We start from the raw sequence: 20653 nt of genomic DNA on the forward strand, positions 1-20653 counted from the left end.
TTTGTAAGATGGGGATAATAATAATCACCTCACAAGGTCAGTGTGATGATTGAGATAATGCATAAAAGCCTTTAGCAAAGTGCCTTGTACATAATAAGGGCTCAACAAATGTAAGGTAGTATCAGTATGATAATGACAGTTGCAAATACTTCTTCAGAAGGTCTACAACTACCTCAGAACTGACATGGAATTCCTAATAGTCTAAACAGTTGTCTAGGTACAGTTTTATTCTCAAGATTAGAAAAAATAATGGAGGATCTAATAATAATGGAATGGTTATTTGGTGCCAAAATTTCTTAGACTACAAACCATTGGCAATGCAATACTTCCCAGAACATTTCTGCCAGTCCCTAAACTCTTTTCCTCCACTGAGAGTTGTACTGGCAATAGTAAGGTTATTTGGCGATAATAAAATATTATGGCAGATGTTTATGGTCTCAGAGGGGGTGGGATCTGTATGAGCATTTAATTCCACAGCAAGATCCCAAATTAGTTTCATTATTCTGGAGAGTATAACAGGGTGAAAATTGGCTTACAAGCCTCCATGGGAGAATGAAATGATGATCTAGCTATTAGATAACCTCTAATGATGTTTTGGTATACAGTTAAAAGAGAAGATGCTCTAAATAATTCATAGTGGAGAGTAAAATACAATCATATGAGCCACAGAATTATATTTTCCACAAGACATAAAAGAATTTTGATATAGCAAATGTGCATACTCCTTTAAAAATAAGTAATTGTCCATAGGTTGAAGCAGAATACATTTCTTCACATTTCCAAATTAGCGGCCTGTAAAGACAGCTTTGCTTAAAGGGAAAAATATAAATTTGGGGAAACTCCTTGCCTTTGCCTTTCCTCCAACATCATGCCCCTTCTCTATTGCTAACATCATACTGGCTCTGGGCTGATCACACCACCCAACTTGAGCACACTATCCCAGATTCTGTCTCTTTTGGGTCCCTGATCTACAATTATGTTGCCTTCCTTCCTTCTTTCATTATCAAAACTGATTGACTCCTTGAGCTTATGCAGCCAGCTGCTGCTAGAATGAAATAAATTCAGTGCACATCAAAAGTGAGATAAATTGATATGTTAAAAAGAGTTAGCTGGGTTTTATGTTTCTCTTGTGCCACCCTGCTTTTGGCTGCCCTCCCAGAAGAACTGTGTCTCATAATATGATGCTAATGGAGTAAATCTCCAGGATGGAATCGAGGTAGCCCAAGGATGTAAGTTCCACAGGGGCGGAGGGGTCAGGTGAGATGTCTTATATCATCTGTGGCTACCATGGTGCCGAATCCATTGGAGGTATGCAATAAATAAAAATAACAAGAGAAGACCATAACTTCAGAAGAAGTAGAATTAGTTTGAAACTGAACTATTGAGACAACACTGGAATACTTGAGATAACTGAGGACATATGAGCCTTTCTGATGCCCCTAAAATCATAGCCAACTAACCATGAATATGTAGAGATAACCAAATTCAATCTACTTCACCATTTTAAACATAATTCTAAGTCACTGCTTTTCTTTCATAAAGCAGTGTTACCCCTGGGACTATAAGTTGCTGCCTAAATGTCATTAAGTGAAAGACACAAGGTAAGCTACTTGGAGTACAGTATGGTTCCCTGCATTTCTCCTGCCCCTGGCTTGTGTTTCTCATGATGAAAATAACTCTTTGAGGTTAGAAAATGATGATTTGAAGTTAGAAAATGACTGGCACAATGCTTGGCCTATAGAAAGCACACTGTAAATACTGGTTAAAAAAAAAAAAAAGGAGTGAATAAATAGAAGGTATTGTCAGACCCTGCTCAGTAGAAAGGAGGATGAATTTTGGGGGCATCTGTGAAGTCAGTCTTGGGTGGTACACAGCCAAGGCGCAGACTGAGAACAGGACATATGGTGAACAAGACTTGACCCCAGAGTACAGGGCAGGAACCAGCTAGTCAGAGATTCAGGGCACTGGCCTTCTCCAAAATTAACGACTAGCCATTTACCAGTGTTTTATCTTATTAAGACCACACATAAAGCTGCTTGATTTTAGTTCTTTTTTTTGATAGAGATTTCCCTCAAAAATAATGTTTAGAGGGAAGAGTACAAAGGGAGTCATTTAATCTAAACAAAATGGCTAAGAGAACTACCTCTGTTTTCTGGATCATTTTGCATTCTGCCAGACACTTTTTTTTTTTTTTTTTTACATATTTTTATTTCTATTCCCATCTAATCTATATTCATTTTTTAACAGCTTTATTGAGATATATAATTCACATACCACAAAATTTACTCATTTTAAGTACACAACTAATTGATTTCTACTATATTCACAGAGCTGTGCAACTTTCACCACTATCTAATTTTATAACATTTTAATTAGGCTCAAAAGAAACCCTGTACCATTAGCAGGGACTATCCATTCTCCCCTCCTCTCAGCCTCTGACAACCACTAATCTACTCTCTGTCTCTGTGGATGTGCTTATTCTGGAAGTTTCTAGTAAACTGAGTCACACAATATATGCTCTCACATGTCTGGCTTTTTCCACTTAGCTTGCAGGTTTTGAAGTTCATCCCTGTTGCAGCATCTGTCAGTACTCCATTTCTTTTTATGGCTGAATAATATTCTACTGTATGTATATGCCACATATTGTTTTCTATTCACCAGCTGATGGACATTTGGGTTCTTCCCACTTTGTGCTATTATGGAAAATGCTGCTATGAACACTTGTGTACAAATCTTTGCATGGACATATGTTTGCATTTCTTTTGTGTACATACCTAGGAGTAAAATTACTGTCATAGGACCATATGCTCAACATTTTACATGAGCATCCCTATGCTTAACATTTTGAGGAACTACCTGTTTTGAGTGTGCCAGACATTCCTGAAGTATGAAAAACAAAGTTTTAGTCCAACATGTTCTGCTTTGTGAGGGACAGTGAAATAATTTCATATAACTAAAGAAATAAACAAGCTAAGACAATAACTTTAAAACACCTAGTACTAGTTTGAAACTGAACTACAGACAAAGCACTGAAATACCTTAGAGTTTAGTGATTCAAAAGCCATGAGAATGATAACAAGTGAACCCCAAAGATAGGTCTGCTGTTCCTTGGCTTAGTGATCAACATTCTGGCCTACTGCTGATGACTCCAACCTTTGCCTGGTATGTTGGTACTTGTACTGAAATTCATTCTTCCATGTTATTAAATGATGTAACACTGGGGACAATCAACTTTCAAAAATTTTCCATTTTTAGTTTTTATATAACACATCAAAATATTCTGGAGATATAACATTCAATTTTAACATTAAAAATTTTTTCAGACTCTCCTAAATTACTTGGGGGTGAATATTTCATCTTGTTCACTGCTTTACCCCTTGTGTTTAATCCTGGTGCTCAATCATAGGGCCTAGGGAGGCAACAACATTTGTCGAATTGAAACTAAATTACATTTACCTAAAATTCTAAAAATTAATTTTAATTTGCTATATACAAACTAAAACTAACATTCTACGCAAGCAAAATGCAATACGTGAAATCACTGTCTGGGTATGTGTGTGAACGTGCATTGAATACACTTCTGAAAGTGCAGCTTAACTGCCTTTACAGAAGAGGATAAGTATAACTACACGTGATAAGCATTTTGGAAAATACATGGTGAATGTTTTCTGTTTCAGCAGGTTTCTTTCCCTGGAGGACAAACCTAAAGTACTCCTTTTACAACATTCTAACAGAAATCTGCAAAGGAGAGTTAAAAAAGAACACACATTTTTGCAAACAGGTTTCATTCTTTCTGAAAAGATTTAAAAATCGTATTTCTGCCCTGGGATTTAGTAGTCCTATGCTAAGCTCAGGGAGGAAAATACAATCAGTTTATCTGTCAGAACTACTTGGAATAAAGGCAGTCACCTTCAAAAAAGGTATATCACATAGAGTAACAAATGTCAGGCATAGTTTATAAAAATTCAATGCTATCAACATCTGATTGCTACTTTTCACCAGTTCCTCAAAGCATACAGTTTACTTTTTAAATGTGAGACAGAGATACAATTTTTTTCTAAAATACTAATAATATGACAATCATATCCTGGCTGTGAAAAGAAGCTAATAAATAAGTCAATTGGGTTCTTGCAACATACACACACTTTTTTTTCTTATTTGGTGAGGAACATGCTGTCCTGTAGATCTTCTTTGTCAATACAAAGCAAAATATATTTTAAAGATTAGATTTATACTTTAGGAAAGCAATAATAAATTTTATATCAACATAAATGGATACAATCTGTGAAAATTTTTATGATCTGAGAAATAATAAAAGAATTAAAGTATGTATAGAGTTTTGTTCATGCTTCAAAGCAATACCACTATCTATGTTTTATATTAAGAAAACCAGAGGCAGTGCTTGGTATAAAATGTTCTGCAATCCTGGTTGAAATTAGCAATTTAAATTTGTTGAATGAGGTTACAGTGCAATATCTAATGCACAAATCACAGAGATTTGAATACTTCCATAGTTGTTTTAAAATGTATCAGAAGGCCACAGGTTAACAATAATGAATATGTGTTATATTATTATTATTAAAATATGCAATCTTTGATAATAATTTATTTGTTTTACAAATGCATTGGGGGGTTAAAATTTTTCTATTCATCTGTGACAGACCATGAAATTCAATATTGCTCACCATGACCAATCCATGAAATTTGTCAACTTTGTTCCTGATTTTCACAGGGCCTTCCCCTTAGATGAAATGACCCATTGAACTAAGAGCATAGTAATTTTTTCATCTATGGTAAATCAGTTTAGTTTACTAGGATTTATTATAGGCTTCAGACCTTGAGCTTTTTATGATTATGCACCATTATGTATATAATCCCAAATTTATGGCAATTTATCTCACTATTTCTTTCCCTTTCTGAAAGAATTCTCCATTTCTAAAATGAGTTCTCAATGGTAAGGTTGCCAGAAGAAGCAATCTGTAAACAATGGGTCTGTTGAAAGTCAAGGAGTGGGTGAAAATTATAGGGAAATTGAAATCAAACTTGTTAATTACTCTTAGAATTTCTAACACAAAAGTCTTAAAATTTACTGAAAATCAAGATTTATATAGTGTCTTTACCAGCATAGTGCAGAAACAAATACTTTACCTAATTTATCCTAAGAAATAGAAATATGTATAATTTTTACTATCCAAGGAACTAAGAATATGCAATATCTAGTCTTTCAAGATAAAGTGACTATTCTGGAGGAGGGTTTAAACAAAATTGTATTAACGTTTTATTATAAGATTTACTCTAATCTCTTTTATAATATTACAAATTTGAATGAAATAAGCCAGAAAAGTAGTTCAAATTTTTTAATTTCCCTAAATCTTATTTGTTTAGCTAAGTAAAATATTTCAACATTTAAAAAATGTAATTACTTGTTCCTATTTCCACTGACTGCCATTACTAGCTCAGTCACTAAAGTCTAATACTAAAAATGCAAATCTATGGCAGAGTAACTGAAAGTATGGAACCATTAGGTCTCTTCCAGATTTGAGAATATTTTATTTTATTTATTTTTTTGGCCGCACTGCACAGCATGTGGGATCTTAGTTCCCTGACCAGGGATCGAACCCACGCCCCCCTGCAGTGGAAGCACAGAGTCTTAGCCGCTGGACCACCAGGGAAGTCCCTTGAGAATATTTTACAATCATTTAAAAATATTTTTTCATTAGAGAAAATCACTGTATATCAAATTAAAAAATATTTTTAAAAGGCGCACAAAGCCATTGGATATGATTTATTTTTTCATAGAGTATTCAAGCTATGACTGAAATAACCAATCCATTAATATAATTTGATCATTTAAACAACTCAAAATAGTGATGCTCAAAATGATCCTGCTTGTATTGGCGCCTTATCAACTGAATAGGCTCGACCAATAGAGATATACCACATTACTAGGACCAAATTACTCTGAGAATGAAGAAACCCCTGTTGGTTAGTGTTAGTTTTGTAAAATGGTTCACCTCATATCAAAAACGCACTTCAATAAATTTCTACTTGCTACTTCACACAATTCAGTAAGTATCATGAAAATAACTCTGTTAAATCACATTATTTTATATATCATAATAGCGAAAAAGAAAATATATTGGATACTTACTGGTATAATTCAGTTAGTGGTGAAGTCAAAATGACTAATGTTGTGAAGAGATTATTACAATGGGTATGAATTTTAAAAATTTTATCATCTACATACTCATGAGGATTCAAAAGCTTCTGTACAGATGTGCAAACTGACCATAACATGTTCTCAGTGCATATTAAAATTGTTGTGACATCAAGTCTGTTGGAAAGAAAAAGAAGAAAATCATGTTAAAATCGTTTTTCTGCTTGGTATATACACTATCATCCATAGCTATTATATTAAGAATATGTAAGAATAGATATATTTGGTTAGCTATCAGAGCTTCAGAGATCAAAAACAGATAGACAGCATCAAAGATAGCTTTTGAGTTTCCAAGTGTTAGCTGACCCATAATACCATTCATTATCTTTAGGGATAGTGAAGTCTATAGTAGTGAAGTGTTTCAGGAGTACTTCTTTTTTTTTTTTTTTAAATGGTTATTTTGCATTATCAAGATACTCTTCAAGAATCTCAAGAGACTTTCCTTCAGCAAAAGTCAGCAATTAAATTCAGCAAAAGTCAGATTAAAAGAAAATTTGCTATTATCCATATATGCATGATAGGTAAAAATCTGATAGGAGGACAATTCTCCTCATCCAAGTACAAGGTGTCAAAAGAAAGTTACAAGATTGGGCAACATGTTCTCCCAGCAAGTGGGAGATGAGAAAAAATGACACTAGAAGTGCAAATGGAAAAGCTTATTGTTTCAGAAATTTCCAATATTAAATAAATTTGTGGCAAATATGCTATATTTTTTCTTATTCATAAGCTCATTTTTTGGTTTCTATCTTTCTTGAGTTTTAACAGCACTCCAAAGATCTGTTTAAAGACGATTTTGGTATATGACTAAATTGTACAGAGCTCAGTTAATTTCCTCTTTTTTTTCTTTTAAACTCAGTGCTGAAGAAATAGAAGATGAAAATTTTGAAGTGATAAGAAACAAATAGGTTTGAGGATCTTTTAAAATGACATTTTGGCTTCAAATGTATCATATATAATACATGTGTACATACATTAATAATATATAACATATTATATATAAATCATATATATGGTTTTGGTTATACAACAGTTGGAAGCTACTGGAATTCTAAAAGCATCAAGAATCACCCTTAGGAAGGTTTAATTATAGTTTGCATCCACTCACTCTAATTGCTAATTAAACAATTGCAAATCCAAGATATATATATACACACAGACACAAACACACACATGCCTGCGAAATCTGATTTCCTCACTATCGATGTTTTAGAATTAACCATTCAAATAAAATTATTTATTTATTTTACATATTAAAAACTAGGAGAGATAACTCTAGCTTTGCGTGGCATTTTTATGTAACTACCCAGAAAACAGAAACCAAAAGTCTCTATAGTACAGTTAATCAATTAAATATACTACCTATTTCATGAGCTAATAGTAAATCTGATTTCATAAGCATCTCATAATGGCTTGCCACCTCACAGTCAAAAGTGATTTAAGCTACATCAGGAAAAGAATGAAGGTATTCTTTGCTCTCAAAAGGAATTTTCCGTCTATTCTTCAGAGTTCAATGTTTTTTAAAAAAATGCTTGGTCAGTAATTCAAAACAGCCTGTTCAAAATACCATACTTATAGAACACTGTAGCAGGACCTAAATGCCCTTCAAATGCAGCATGCTTGATCAGAAAAATAATTCCTACTGGAAAAAAAAAAAAAGCCTCTGATGTCTTTCGGTTCCTCCTAACATATATCGGAAAAAAATTTTTTTATACCTAAAAGGCAGGTCTTAATCATATTAGCCAGAATGTTTGTAAAAACAAAAGCCTTCGCTTTGTACAGACCATTGCTGTCACGTAAGCACATTTTTGTAATATTCATTGCCTAGATAACCCATAGAATTGGACTATAATTCAGCCTTTAATTTAAGACCCCGTGACTGCTGCTACTCATTTTCTGTGATTTCACATTTTGTTGAACTGGCTTTTAGTAATACGCACTGAAAAGAAAAGGAAAAAAATAAAGGAAAAGAGGAAAGAAGTAATTAGATTATATTAAGAGACAAATGATTAGACAAAAGAGTTTCCTTAATGAAGATTAACTACACTATTTAAAGACATTAAAAAAAAACCCAAAAAAACGAAAATCCCCTGGTTGCCTAGAATCTCAAAGTCAAATTACTTCATCTCAGCACTGCTGCTTTCTTCTTCATTTCAGGACCTTAATTTTCTCTCTTTATCTTATTTATTAACCTTTGGACATCTATGTCCTAGATTGTAATACATCTTGACTCACTCTTTAGAAACAAGTGGGTTTTATATACAGTTTTAAGAAGAAAAAAGAACAATGTTATTTGGATTCATGTTCCACATTTCTACTTAAGTATCTCGGGAAAATTGAAGATGATTTCCTTTCAGATGTTAGAAATGTGTTAAATATACAAGGAGCTATGTCATGAGACACAGAATTATATTCTGCTTTATACAAATGATGAAAAAGTTTTCTTAAAAAACAATGGTTTTCACAACTTCAATTACCTTATCTGTGGAGTTCTCTTATAACTGGGATGGGCCCGAGCATATCTGGAGGCCAGGAGACCCAAAGATTTCTCCAGCACTTCTGCTAGAATCTCCTGGGCTAACTTAGGGGGCAGAATGGTCCAGAGATCGTGATGAAGCGCCCAGAAGAAATAATGCCACATCTGGAGCGAGAAGGAGCATCTTTCCCCCTAGCAAAACCACCACACATTAAAAAAGACAATTACATCTTCCCAAATATCAGTTTGCTTCCTATGAACCTAATTAGTTCAGGCTGAAAGGAAATAGCTGGAGAGTTTGACACACTAGATGACCAAGAAAGATTTTTGACAACATGTAAAACATCCTTATTGACAAAGGAACATATGTTTTATTTCAATTATGAGACCAGACATTCTCGTGCAAATCCAGACCACAAGTATTTAACCTAGCATAGCCTTGATTTACCTACACCTGGTCTAGAGTTTAAAATTTACTTTAAAATAATTGTCTTTATAGCTGCTAACCAAAGTCATGCTAGTTTAAGATACTGGGCCGATTCTTCGAAAATTAAAATTTATTAATTTAAATTGTTTATGTATGTATATTTTTTGGGGATTATTAGCATCATTGAGATCATTTTATAAATGGTTTAGATTTCACATTGTAATGAAATGACAGGAGCAAAAATAAACTTACATACTATATACTTATCAACATGCATGAAAACAAAGGGGGTGGGTAACTATCGAAGATTATATTAGGCTATTTCATCCATGGAGTTTTAACAATACTAGAAACAGTAAGATAGTCTGAGTTTTGCAAGATTTTGTAAAGCCTAGGCATATGTTATCATCATTTCTTAGTATTTTTACAGTACTTTATACTTCCAAAGGGCCAGATTTTCATTCCTTTCCACCCCACTACAGACCTCTGTGCCAAATTTTCCCTGACCACAGAGTGAGACCCAACAGCAGCCAAAGACAAGGAAAACAGGCAGAAATGAGAAGGTAGCCTCAAGTGAATTACAACCCTTAATTAGTTAACATGCTCTCAGGGAGGTATGCTAGTAGTTTCCTCATTTTCTTCAGACCAGAGTAAAAGATTATTTGAAATAGATTATTTGAAGTTTGAAGAATGTGTTCTTCAAACACTATCCTGATTATATGTTACTGTATCAAAAGTTAAACGAGAAAAACTTCCAATTTATCTCTAAGTAATCCTGTTGGACTTAAAAATTTCTGCTTCGCCCACTACTTATATTTCTCAAACAAATGTCATCTTTTTTTTTTTTTTAGAATAGTTTTAGTTTTCGTTCTTTTTTTTAATATAAATTTATTTTATTTTATTTATTTTTGGCTGCGTTGGGTCTTCGTTGCTTCGCGCAGTCTTTCTCTAGTTGTGGTGAGCGGAGGCTACTCTTCTTTGCGGTGCGTGGGCTTCTCATTGCTGTGGCTTCACTTGTTGCAGAGCACGGGCTCTAGGCGAGTGGGCTTCAGTAGTTGTGGCTCGCCGGCTCTAGAGCACAGGCTCAGTAGTTGTGGCGCACGGGCTTAGTTGCTCCGCAGCATGTGGGATCTTCCCGGACCAGGGCTCGAACCCATGTCCTTTGCACTGGCAGGCGGACTCTTAACCACTGTGCCACCAGGGAAGCCCAAACAAATGTCATCTTAAAAAAAAGTCTGCTGTTCTCCTATACCTAAAGTTGATCGTTCCTTATGTGGATACTCCTTACGTATCATTCTCCTGGTAATTTCTTTGATTAGTAAAATCTTTTGTAGTTACTGTAATAATAACAATCTATAGTTATTATCTATTGACTTTCAAATGGAGTTTATAAATGAGTAGAATTATTCTCCTTGGGTGGGAAACTTGGATATCAAACTGTCAAAGAGTCAAGTTCAAACTGGTGGGGACTTTGACCACTTCTGATTTCCTGACTAGATGTACATGAAAACTGTTTAAGGAAAAAAAAAAAATTACAAAATTAATGCAGAAGTCGCAAAATTATAGTTTCTTATATTTTCTTGGTTGTGTGTTCTGTGATAAAGAATGCTTTAAAAAATTTCCTCAAGTAAGAAAGGAATTTTAATGCTTGATTTTCTTTATTACTTTCTGTGTTGTGTGTTAATTAAAGCAAAACCAACCCATAACTGGCCTGAATGATTTACACTTTCTCTGTGGCAATGGGTGGGTGCCTATAATAACATGGCCAACATGATTTCTCATATTTTTCAAAATAGAAAAAACCAATTTTCTTAATAGCTACCTTTTAGCAATAAATGAGAAAATAAAAATAACTTTAGGCACACAGATTTCTTCTCCTAAAGTGAAATATACTTATTTTTAAGACTTTTTTTTTTTTTTTTTAAAGGATTTTCTTATTTATTTATTTATTTATTTATTTATTATTTTTGGCTGTGTTGGGTCTTCGGTTCGTGCGAGGGCTTTCTCCAGTTGCGGCAAGTGGGGGCCACTCTTCATCGCGGTGCGGGGACCGCTCTTCATCGCGGTGCGCGGGCCTTTCTCTATCGCGGCCCCTCCCGTCGCGGGGCACAGGCTCCAGACGCGCAGGCTCAGCAATTGTGGCTCACGGGCCCAGCTGCTCCGTGGCATGTGGGATCTTCCCAGACCAGGGCTCGAACCCGTGTCCCCTGCATTAGCAGGCAGATTCTCAACCACTGCGCCACCAGGGAAGCCCTATTTTTAAGACTTTTAAAAATATAAACTTCATGTTTACTTAAAGACATTCCAAGCTGGTCATCTTTCTCACAATTTTCTTCAAAATGTGTGTAAGTTCAATGTATGCAAGGGCTTTCATTAAACTAAATGTGATTCATTTATTTTTCCGACCTGTTTCCCTCTTTGTTGTCATTTCAAAAGTATTCTGCTAGTAAACATCTGTTATTTTTGTAGACCCACTATAAGGTAAACAGATGTGAGCTTTTATTTAGATTATATATCAGGAAACAAGCAGCTGGGCTTTATTATATAAGCCACTCAATATTATCTTTGAACAGACAATTCTTTATTCTCTGACTATTAGAAAACACAAGTTGCTAAAATTGAGCAGATGTCAACTATACTAAAAGCTTAATTTTAAACATGTAATTTGAACATCCACTGTGCCATCTGACCAGAACCTTATCAGAAAGATACTGAACTCTTTGGCTCTCTCAACCTGACAGTTTAGAAAATGGAAATGATGTATCTAGGGCTCACTTGATATCACAAAATGTGAGCAAATATTGCTCCATATCTTTATAAATGTTTTCACTATTTCTTTACTACACTCTGCACATGGCGATAGGTTCCCCTGAGATCTCTATCCTACCCTTCCCCTCCAGTCACGCAGATTTCATCTCCTCTCCTCTAAAAACAGCCCTGCCAAAAACATACTAGTCCTGTTTCACAAATCAGTTGGAATAATGGGGGAGCGGAGGAGAGAAGGGTATAGTAAACGGGATAAAACCATGTCAGGGACTCCAGTTGCCAAAACAACTTAGCATCTGTGCTATTTTTAGAAGGTTCTTAGTTTTGGTAAATAGAAAAGCAGTATCACTTTATTTTTCTGAGCATAAATAACAACCACTAACTGCAATTAAATTGTAACTACTGACCATGTAACTAAGTATATGGAAGCTACAGTACCATGTAATCACAGGGTAGCTATCTCGTTATTTCTGTTTTAGAAGCTAAACTCTTGTCATAAGATCTAAGAGCTGCATGTTATGTGGTAATTTGTTTTTGTTTTTGTTTTTTTAAATACTTGGTAACTTCAATAACAGGTTCTCAATGCATCTACTTATTATTTATACTGTACAACTCTTCTACTTCCCAATTTGCATGAGGAAACATAATACCCCTATGTTGGACGTACAGTGAGAGAGCTGTTCTTCAATGGAAACATTACATAAAATCGCTCATTAGTACACTGACACATTGAAATAGTTTGAAACATGAGATGGATTCATGTTCAACCTCTCTGTTTACCTCAAGGCACATAAGGGAGCTGGGATGCTGCCAGGAGAGGGGAAGACCGACACTTTTATTCTTATCTCAGGATACCAGCTGCACCATTACCACTTTCCATTTTTCTTCCTGCTCACTGCTGTTTAAAGTATGTCAGGTTTGGAAAACCCTATATGGATGCTCTTGCAAAAAGAAAATGTATCTGGGAAGGGCCTCTAAAGGAGACCCTTTCTAAGACCCATGAAATCGTCTTAGAAAAAGTGGAAATCCCTTTTAAAAAGCTTCTAAGCTGCTCCTCTCTGTTGTGACAACATTTATTATGATAATAACTCAGGCATAAGTGGAGCCACTGGAACCTTCAGTGTCAGGAAGGTGACAGGAGTGACTTCACTGAATAAAACTCCACTCTGTTTTTCTCAATACTCCATAGATATAATGTTTCACCCCACCCTGAAGTCAACTTCAAGGGATTTCAAGAGTTGTGGGTTATGTATAATCAATGGGATTCAGGGGAAGGAAAACTAATGAAGCCTGATGATGAATAATTTTAATTGATCCTGGCTTTGTTTGCACTGGGAATCATTAGGCTTTAATTCAGTAGAAATTTGGGATTTCAAAACATGGGTTAAATGAAAATAGGTAAGCTATAAATGATCAGATGGGTCTTAAAGCACACTCATAAGAACATACAATAAGAAGGAAAAAATAGGTATAAAGAATAAAGCTGCTTAATAAAAAATATTTATCAAACACAGATGGAAACATATAACAAGAAAAAAATGCAAGGATACCTATAACTGGTCCATTTGAAAACAATATAAGGCTGTAGTATTTTGGCATTGTTTCTCTTTGAGTTTTCATTGTACCCCATTATATTCCAACTTATTATATAGCACTGAAACACTGCAGCTCAAATTAAGTTATTTTTACTTTTAAGCAGAAGGAGAGTTCTAATTATTTCAGGTTTTTAAAAACAGTGTTTTTCTAAGTACAGATTCAATATTTAAAAAACATTATCCTAACAGCCTTCGTGTGTCAGTACTGCCAAGCTCATGTTTCTAATTAGCCAGAAAGCAGGTAGGCAGTAAAACATATTTGTGTAAAAAATGAGGGACAGTAAACTTAACTTCACACCTCATAAAAAGCTTTGTAGTCATCCCAGTGGTGGCTCTCAGCATCCTGTAAAATGCTTGTAGCACAAACTCTGACGCAGTAGTCCGTAACCTGAAACTGTAGAGTGTTGATGAATTCCTGATATCGTTGGACAGGTACCAGGAATATGGGTCTGTTCAGAGGGAATGATCAAAGAGACAGAGATTTAAGGCCTGTGCAGTAGGAGGTAACAATCTCCAGTACTACAAATGGTTTTGATTATTAGATATCAATCATTCATTTCCTCCTAATGCTGAAGTCTGCATCCACATTCACTTTCCAAAAAGAAAAAAAAAAAAAAAAAGCTGGCCTTTGTTTTGCAAGTCCTTTGAAAACGTACATCTGCTGTTCCACAAATATGCACTTCAGCTTGAGACAAACTTCATTGTCAATACATCATTCAAAAATAAAAGTATTCTTTGTAAGCCTATTATTAGAGATCAGTGCATTATTTAGGCATTAGGTTATCGTTATTATAGAGAAAAACATGCATTTGTCAGAACCAACTTTTGTAAAGCTATCACACATCCCACAAACACACTCTTTTTATTTTAAAAATTGTAATTTTGTAGATGTCAATTATCTCATAAACTGTTTTACAATATTCTACAGAAATAAAGTGATTGCTGGCACATTTTGTTTATAAATTCAACAATCTGACTACTTAAGAGAATTAAAGAAATATCATAGTTATATCCTACAACAAGCCAAATTTACTTTTATCTTCAGCTATTTTTAGTACACTCTGTGCTTCCTCTCATTACTACTAAGGGATTGCAAAGGCTGAATAAGGAATATAGACTAGATTCTTGGGCTCACACTGGACTGCCCAGTCTACATGCTCCCTTTGCAAGGGACTGTGCTCTCTTCTAAAGAGAGCACAAGAGCAGCCAGATAGACCATGTGATAATACCTCTGGTCATTTTTCTTCTCTATCCAGAAAACATTTGGTCTTTTTGGACTACTAATACATGAAAATTATGACTGCCAGATGCTTCCTCTTCAAATATGAAGGATAGCTTATTATTAAATGGATGTTCTGAAATATGTTTACGTTCGTCAATAAAATAGATTGAAATGCATCTCTTCTCTATGCCTGCTCCTAACATCTAGTTGGCCTAGGAACAAAAGAGAAGGGCATTTTCCACAAATATTGTTTTGTGTGACAAAAAGAAGTTTGTTTTTCCTTTTCAGTGTAGTCAGTACAATGTGCCTTACAGAATGGAGAGGGTTTGTTTGGTCATGTCATAACAACATGCCGAAAATAGTCGCTCCAGTTTAGAGAATGGGAAATGCAAGGGTCATCTGAGTGGGCCTTTAGAGGGAATACCTATCCTTCTTACTATCCGTATATCTGGTTTAATACACCCCATGCTCTACCTTTTTGACATTTCCTAGTCAAGACAAATGAAAATAATTCACCATGTTATTATTTTCTTCTTCTCAAATATTATTATCAAAATTCTACCTCTGTGATATCCAAAGATTACATGTTACTTTAAAAATGGCCATCAACTTAATATAAATGACACTCACTTCTTAGTATTTTCTTTCATCAAATTATCATATTGCATAAAATGCTGGAAGACATACACCGCCGTGGAGAGCAGCATGTGCAAGTTTTTCAGGGGTGCTTTGGAAGGAACCTCCTTGCCTCTCTCTTGCAGTCTGGCCAGGACAGCTGTTGCCACTTTACAACAGGCCTCCACAAAGTTTGCTCTAATTTCCTGAAAAGAATCATCTCTGCATGCCAGAGCCAGTGGAAGGATTGTGTCAAGTTTTTCCATGATGTCAGAACAAAACTAGGGAGAAATAAATGTAGCACTGAGTTATTTGTATTCTGACAGCACCGTGTAATTTATGTACAGGGGAGCTAAATTCCAAAATAATGAATTTGGCATCAAACATAAATATAATGACACAACTTTATAATAATCAATTTCTCTGTTGTAGAAAAATGTTTTATTTCAAATAAAGAAATACCAAAATGATGCTTCTCTGTATATAACCGTCAAACCAGAGAGACATTATGAAAAACTCATGAAATAGCTTTAAGTTACTTTTATTTTTAGTTAATAGAACTCAGAAAATATGTATCGGGGCTTCCCTGGTGGCGCAGTGGTTAAGAATCTGCTTGCCAATGCAGGGGACAAGGGTTCGAGCCCTGGTCCAGGAAGATCCCACATGCCGTGGAGCAACTAAGCCAGTGCACCACAGCTACTGAGCCTGTGCTCTGGAGCCCGCGAGCCACAACTACTGAGCCCACGTGCCACAACTACTGAAGCCCGCGCGCCTAGAGCCTGTGCTCCGCAACAAGAGAAGCCACTGCAATGAGAAGCCAGTGCACCACAACGAAGAGTAGCCCCCGCTCGCTGCAACTAGAGAAAGCCCACGTGCAGCAACAAAGACCCAATGCAGTCAAAAATAAATAAATAAATACATAAATTTATTAAAAAAAAAAAATTTCAATGATACGTTGCTGACCTCACTGTGGACTTAATGCTGAGTAACTATATTTCTCTATTTCCGTAATTACTTCCTATTTTCTCAGTATGTTCCATGACTCTCAAAACACAGATGTAAGACTGATGTTAAAGGAATGGTCACTAAGGTGTAAATAAAGATTTAAAAGTTGCCCAAAACAATAAAAGACAGTAACTCCTTCAACCTCCTAAATTTCTCCTGGAGTCATTCAAAGGTATAACCCAAACAAGCAGTTTCTCAGCCCCCCAGGAAGTCACAGAGGCCCTCTCTTCAGTTACCTCAGATTCATGGAGCAAAAAGTTGGCAGCAGGTATAAGTCCTTTTTGCTAGCACAGTGGCCCATGGATACCAGAGAAGAAAACTGGTACTGGGTCAAGTGCCAAGTGTTTCCCAAGAGACTCCATCATTTTTCTATTGGTTCCCTTTGCAATGGCGTATATGAAAAAAAAAAAAAATCTCATATGCCAATCTAATTTGAAAGGATTTCATTTGATACTTGCCTTTGCAATTTTCTTTGGTTGGTCTGCCTCAGGAACCGCACGGCTATCTTGCCAAACTTGCTGGACATTTACAAGGTTCAAAGCATAGCTCATAGCTGAAGACCTTTCATTCTGTTCCTGTTGGAGAATTTTTGTGGAAAAGTCTTCAATGGCTGTTGTTATACAATGTGCCATGGGAAGAGACACTTCTTTAAATGCACTTCTCCAGCCAAAATTTAGTAGAGTAGCCTGAAATATAAGTTTATATGAAGTTATATTCATCTTAACTCAACAAGTGTTCTATTGTTATAGATATAAAAGTATTACTTTCATTCAGCATGTTGAATGTAGGTATTCTTTGATAAACTGTAAAAGCCATTCTTACAACCTAAAAATATTACCCAGTGAATAAAGCAATATACAAAAACGTGTGCATTCTTTACACACAGTAATATACTGTCATTTCATTTTAATTCATCAGTGGATTTAATCAAAAACTTTTTTTTTCAAAATTTAATCTCTTAAATATAGTTCAATAAAACCATCTTTATGAGAGCTGAAAGTTCCACTTACTATTTATCACATAAAGCAGCCTTTAAATTCAATATATTTAATAAAGCCTATATTAGATTTTTATTGTCTTTTTTTATAGTTTATTGTTAACAAGCATTGCAACATAAGACAGCATTTAATATTCAATCTTTTATTTCTTTTTCATTCTCAGAAATCCAGACAAGCCAAAAAAATAGCAATAAGAAATAAATTTCTCAGAGAAAATATACCACTGTGTGTTCCTAGATTTTTATTTCTTTAGAATTTTACTTAGTTTCTCCACCCACAAAGTGGTAAGCAGCACTACTTTTGTTCCAGAAAATGAGGAATTAAAATGATCTGCATTGCTCTGTGTGTGGGGAGTGGGAGAGGCTGGGGTGGAGGGTGGCGGTGTTTTCTTTTTTTCTTTGGTCTTTGGCTCATGTGGCAGTATGTTTACATATGTATATTTCCCTCAAGTCCTCTAATGTTCTCTAAAGTATAAAAGCATTATGGATAGTAGGCTGAACCTATGCTTAGGATTAAACTTTTCCTGTTTTAGTGTAATCTTGTTTACAGCAATAATTTACCTACTCCAACTTCAGAAGACGCTAGGCTTGATATTCCTAACTGAATTACTTACTTTTCTGGATCTCAAGTTTTTTGTTGGAAAAATAAAAGAGCTGAACTGAATGATTTCTACGATCCCTTTCAGTCTAAAATTACTGAGATGATGATCATTAGCTTAATTTTCTTGTATACATAATCCCACTAAGCGTTAATTTAATGCTTTTTTTTGTACTGCATATACATGCAGTACAAAGTAATAAAGGTGATTCATCTTCTAGAGCTAAAATTCTATGATCCCATAACTCTATAATCAGAAAAAGTGGCTCTCCTTCTCATTATGCTTATAATTAAGATGTAATTGAAATTTCCTTTCTAAAGTTTATTTGGACCTTTAACATCATAGGGCCTGCCTAAAGATACAACTTTCATTTTATTTTTACATAAAATGAATCAATAATTGAATCTACTCAGCTCATATAATTTCTTTTCTCATAAGTGAAACTTTGAAAGTGCCATGCGTGTAGTTCTGTGCTGTAACAGTATTTTCTTGGGACGCATTTATGATAGAAATATAAAAAGGAACCTACCTTCATAAAAATTAAAAACAACAACAACAACAATAAAACTCTGCTTTTTGTTCCCCCACCAGGGCATGTCTATTCATTAAAATCATTCATTTATGCATTCAAGGCAATACATTATGGGGAAAATTGCCATCAATTGCCATGGTCACAGTGACTTTTTGTGCGTGCGTGCGTGCCATGATGATTACCTTTGCCCATGGTAATTTATATGTAATTATACTACCTCCTAAATTCTCTTTTCAAAATATGGAAAACCAAGCACGTTAATAGCTGATCTTAAAAAGAAAATTGAAAACATTTACTATTCAGATCTCCTCCTAGAAGTCTATTTACTTACATAAAATATCATTGGCTTACTTCTACCCTTCCCATCTGATGTTTGGAACCATACACCTTCCAGTTAAAATACAGAGGATTTACTAGTTGATCAAAGAAAAAAGTAGAGGAAATAATGTAGTTTTCTGTTCTGTGTACAAAGGAGCTACCCACTAAATCCCTTTCTTCTATTACCTAACGCTAATTTCTTAATATCTACTCTGATTTTTGGTTAAAACATAATGTATAATTTTGCTTTTTTTTCTGATTATTTTCCTTGCTTTCTACATTGAAACTCTGTTAAAACTCTATGTTCTTTTGCCTTTTAAAGGTTTACCTACTAGATCAGTCAAGATCCATTCAGAAAATAGAAACCACTCTCGGTATTTTGAAAGGAAGAATTTTAATGTAAGGTATTAATTACTAAGGTGATAGAAGATTTGAGGAGCCAAACATGGGTTATGAAGCAAGACAGTTATTTTATTACTATTACTACTACTACCACTAGCTACTACCACTCCTAGGGCTGGAGGAACAAAGAATGGGAACAGTGCTATGGAAGTGTAGTCCCCGGGGCCACCAGTGAAGGAGGCCGACCTTCCAGGTGGACCTGAAACCTCAGAGAGAGGACTGTGTGTGGGGAGCAGCATGGAAGAAATGAAGGAGTCACAGCTACTCCTGGAGATGTTCTCTAAAACAGAGCAAGGGGAAGAAATCCTCTGGTTTCTCTCCAAGAACTACCCTCCAATCTTCCCTTAGCGCTTTTCATTGGCCAAACCTACCCAGGTCCAGAAAGCAAGAAAGCCTGGAAGAGGTTTTTCTCTACTATACAGAACAGAGCAGAGGAAGAGTGGTAATGGATCTGAGAACAAACAGGGGCATGCTGGGCACACTCAAATAAGAGGCCAGTTCAAACTATTCTTTCCTCTTTCCTTTTTCATCTCCACTTTCTCACTTTTCAACAATTGTCTACAGTCCAGATTCTCAAGGTGTAGACCCCCGAGTGGGATGAGAACAAAGATCTCTTCACTGCCAGCTCCCTACTCCTTGCATGGAACACACTGTGCAGCAGAGCAGTGTTCCCACTAAATTCAACTTTCATCAAAATTAATAAGACAATTTTCAACCAGGAATTATTGTTTTAGTGGCAAAGGGTAAAACTCAAGACATTTTGATTCATAAAGGAGTCATATAAAAATGATGATGCTATTACATATGAATAAAAAAAACACCACCCATTTTCCTCACTTACCTCTTTTACTGATAGCAATTGCTCTGAAGGAATACTGGTTTCATTTGTTCTAGGTTTCTCTATTACAACTTCTCTGTTGGATGTCTCCAAAATTTCTATGCAATAGAAAACAAACACACAAACTTACATTAAGAAAAACAAACCATACTAGATGTGATTAACAGGTTAAAATTAATTACATAGAAAAGCTCTATCCATAGTACACACACACACATAGAAACACATCAAGATACAAAGAATACAGTCAACAAGATGTAGGGTGATATTGCCATCACAATAATGAGAGGATCAAAATATAGAGTTCTTTTCTATGCATACAACTTGATGGAATTTATGTTATTTATATTCATATTTGATGTATATGCATACATAATCTGTAAAATTCAGATCCTTTTGTCATTAATTCATTTTCATGTTAATAATGTAGGATAAGTTAACAATACAAAGTAAATATCAATTTCTTTGTTCATTGAAAAAGCTAAATTCTAAAGTACTGCTTTAAAAACCAGTGGTGTTCTTTAGCACATTAATATTTCTTTTTTTGAAACAAGACAGAACAAAAGCACATGGATAAACATCATCATATCAGGAAAAATTATACTTCTAATAAGATTATCAATAAGTCATTGGAAAAATACAAACAC

General features: G+C 35.0%; 1 protein-coding gene across 6 annotated transcripts in view; it reads right to left on the reverse strand.

Annotated features, from left to right (window-relative positions):
• Nucleotides 1-20653, reverse strand: part of KIAA0825 (KIAA0825 ortholog) — a 414587-nt gene that overhangs the window by 270633 nt on the left and 123301 nt on the right. For all 6 annotated transcript variants that reach the window (XM_007197441.2, XM_057539769.1, XM_057539766.1 and 3 more), the window contains 6 exons: nucleotides 20010-20104; nucleotides 16779-17006; nucleotides 15331-15596; nucleotides 13777-13927; nucleotides 8692-8882; nucleotides 6152-6334 (listed from right to left, as the gene is read on the reverse strand). In XM_007197441.2, the coding sequence (XP_007197503.1) occupies nucleotides 6152-6334; nucleotides 8692-8882; nucleotides 13777-13927; nucleotides 15331-15596; nucleotides 16779-17006; nucleotides 20010-20104 (1114 nt within the window). The remainder of the gene's footprint in view (nucleotides 1-6151; nucleotides 6335-8691; nucleotides 8883-13776; nucleotides 13928-15330; nucleotides 15597-16778; nucleotides 17007-20009; nucleotides 20105-20653) is intronic.

This window comes from Balaenoptera acutorostrata, chromosome 2 (genome assembly GCF_949987535.1).
Source record: "Balaenoptera acutorostrata chromosome 2, mBalAcu1.1, whole genome shotgun sequence".
NCBI classification, from domain to species: domain Eukaryota; kingdom Metazoa; phylum Chordata; class Mammalia; order Artiodactyla; family Balaenopteridae; genus Balaenoptera; species Balaenoptera acutorostrata.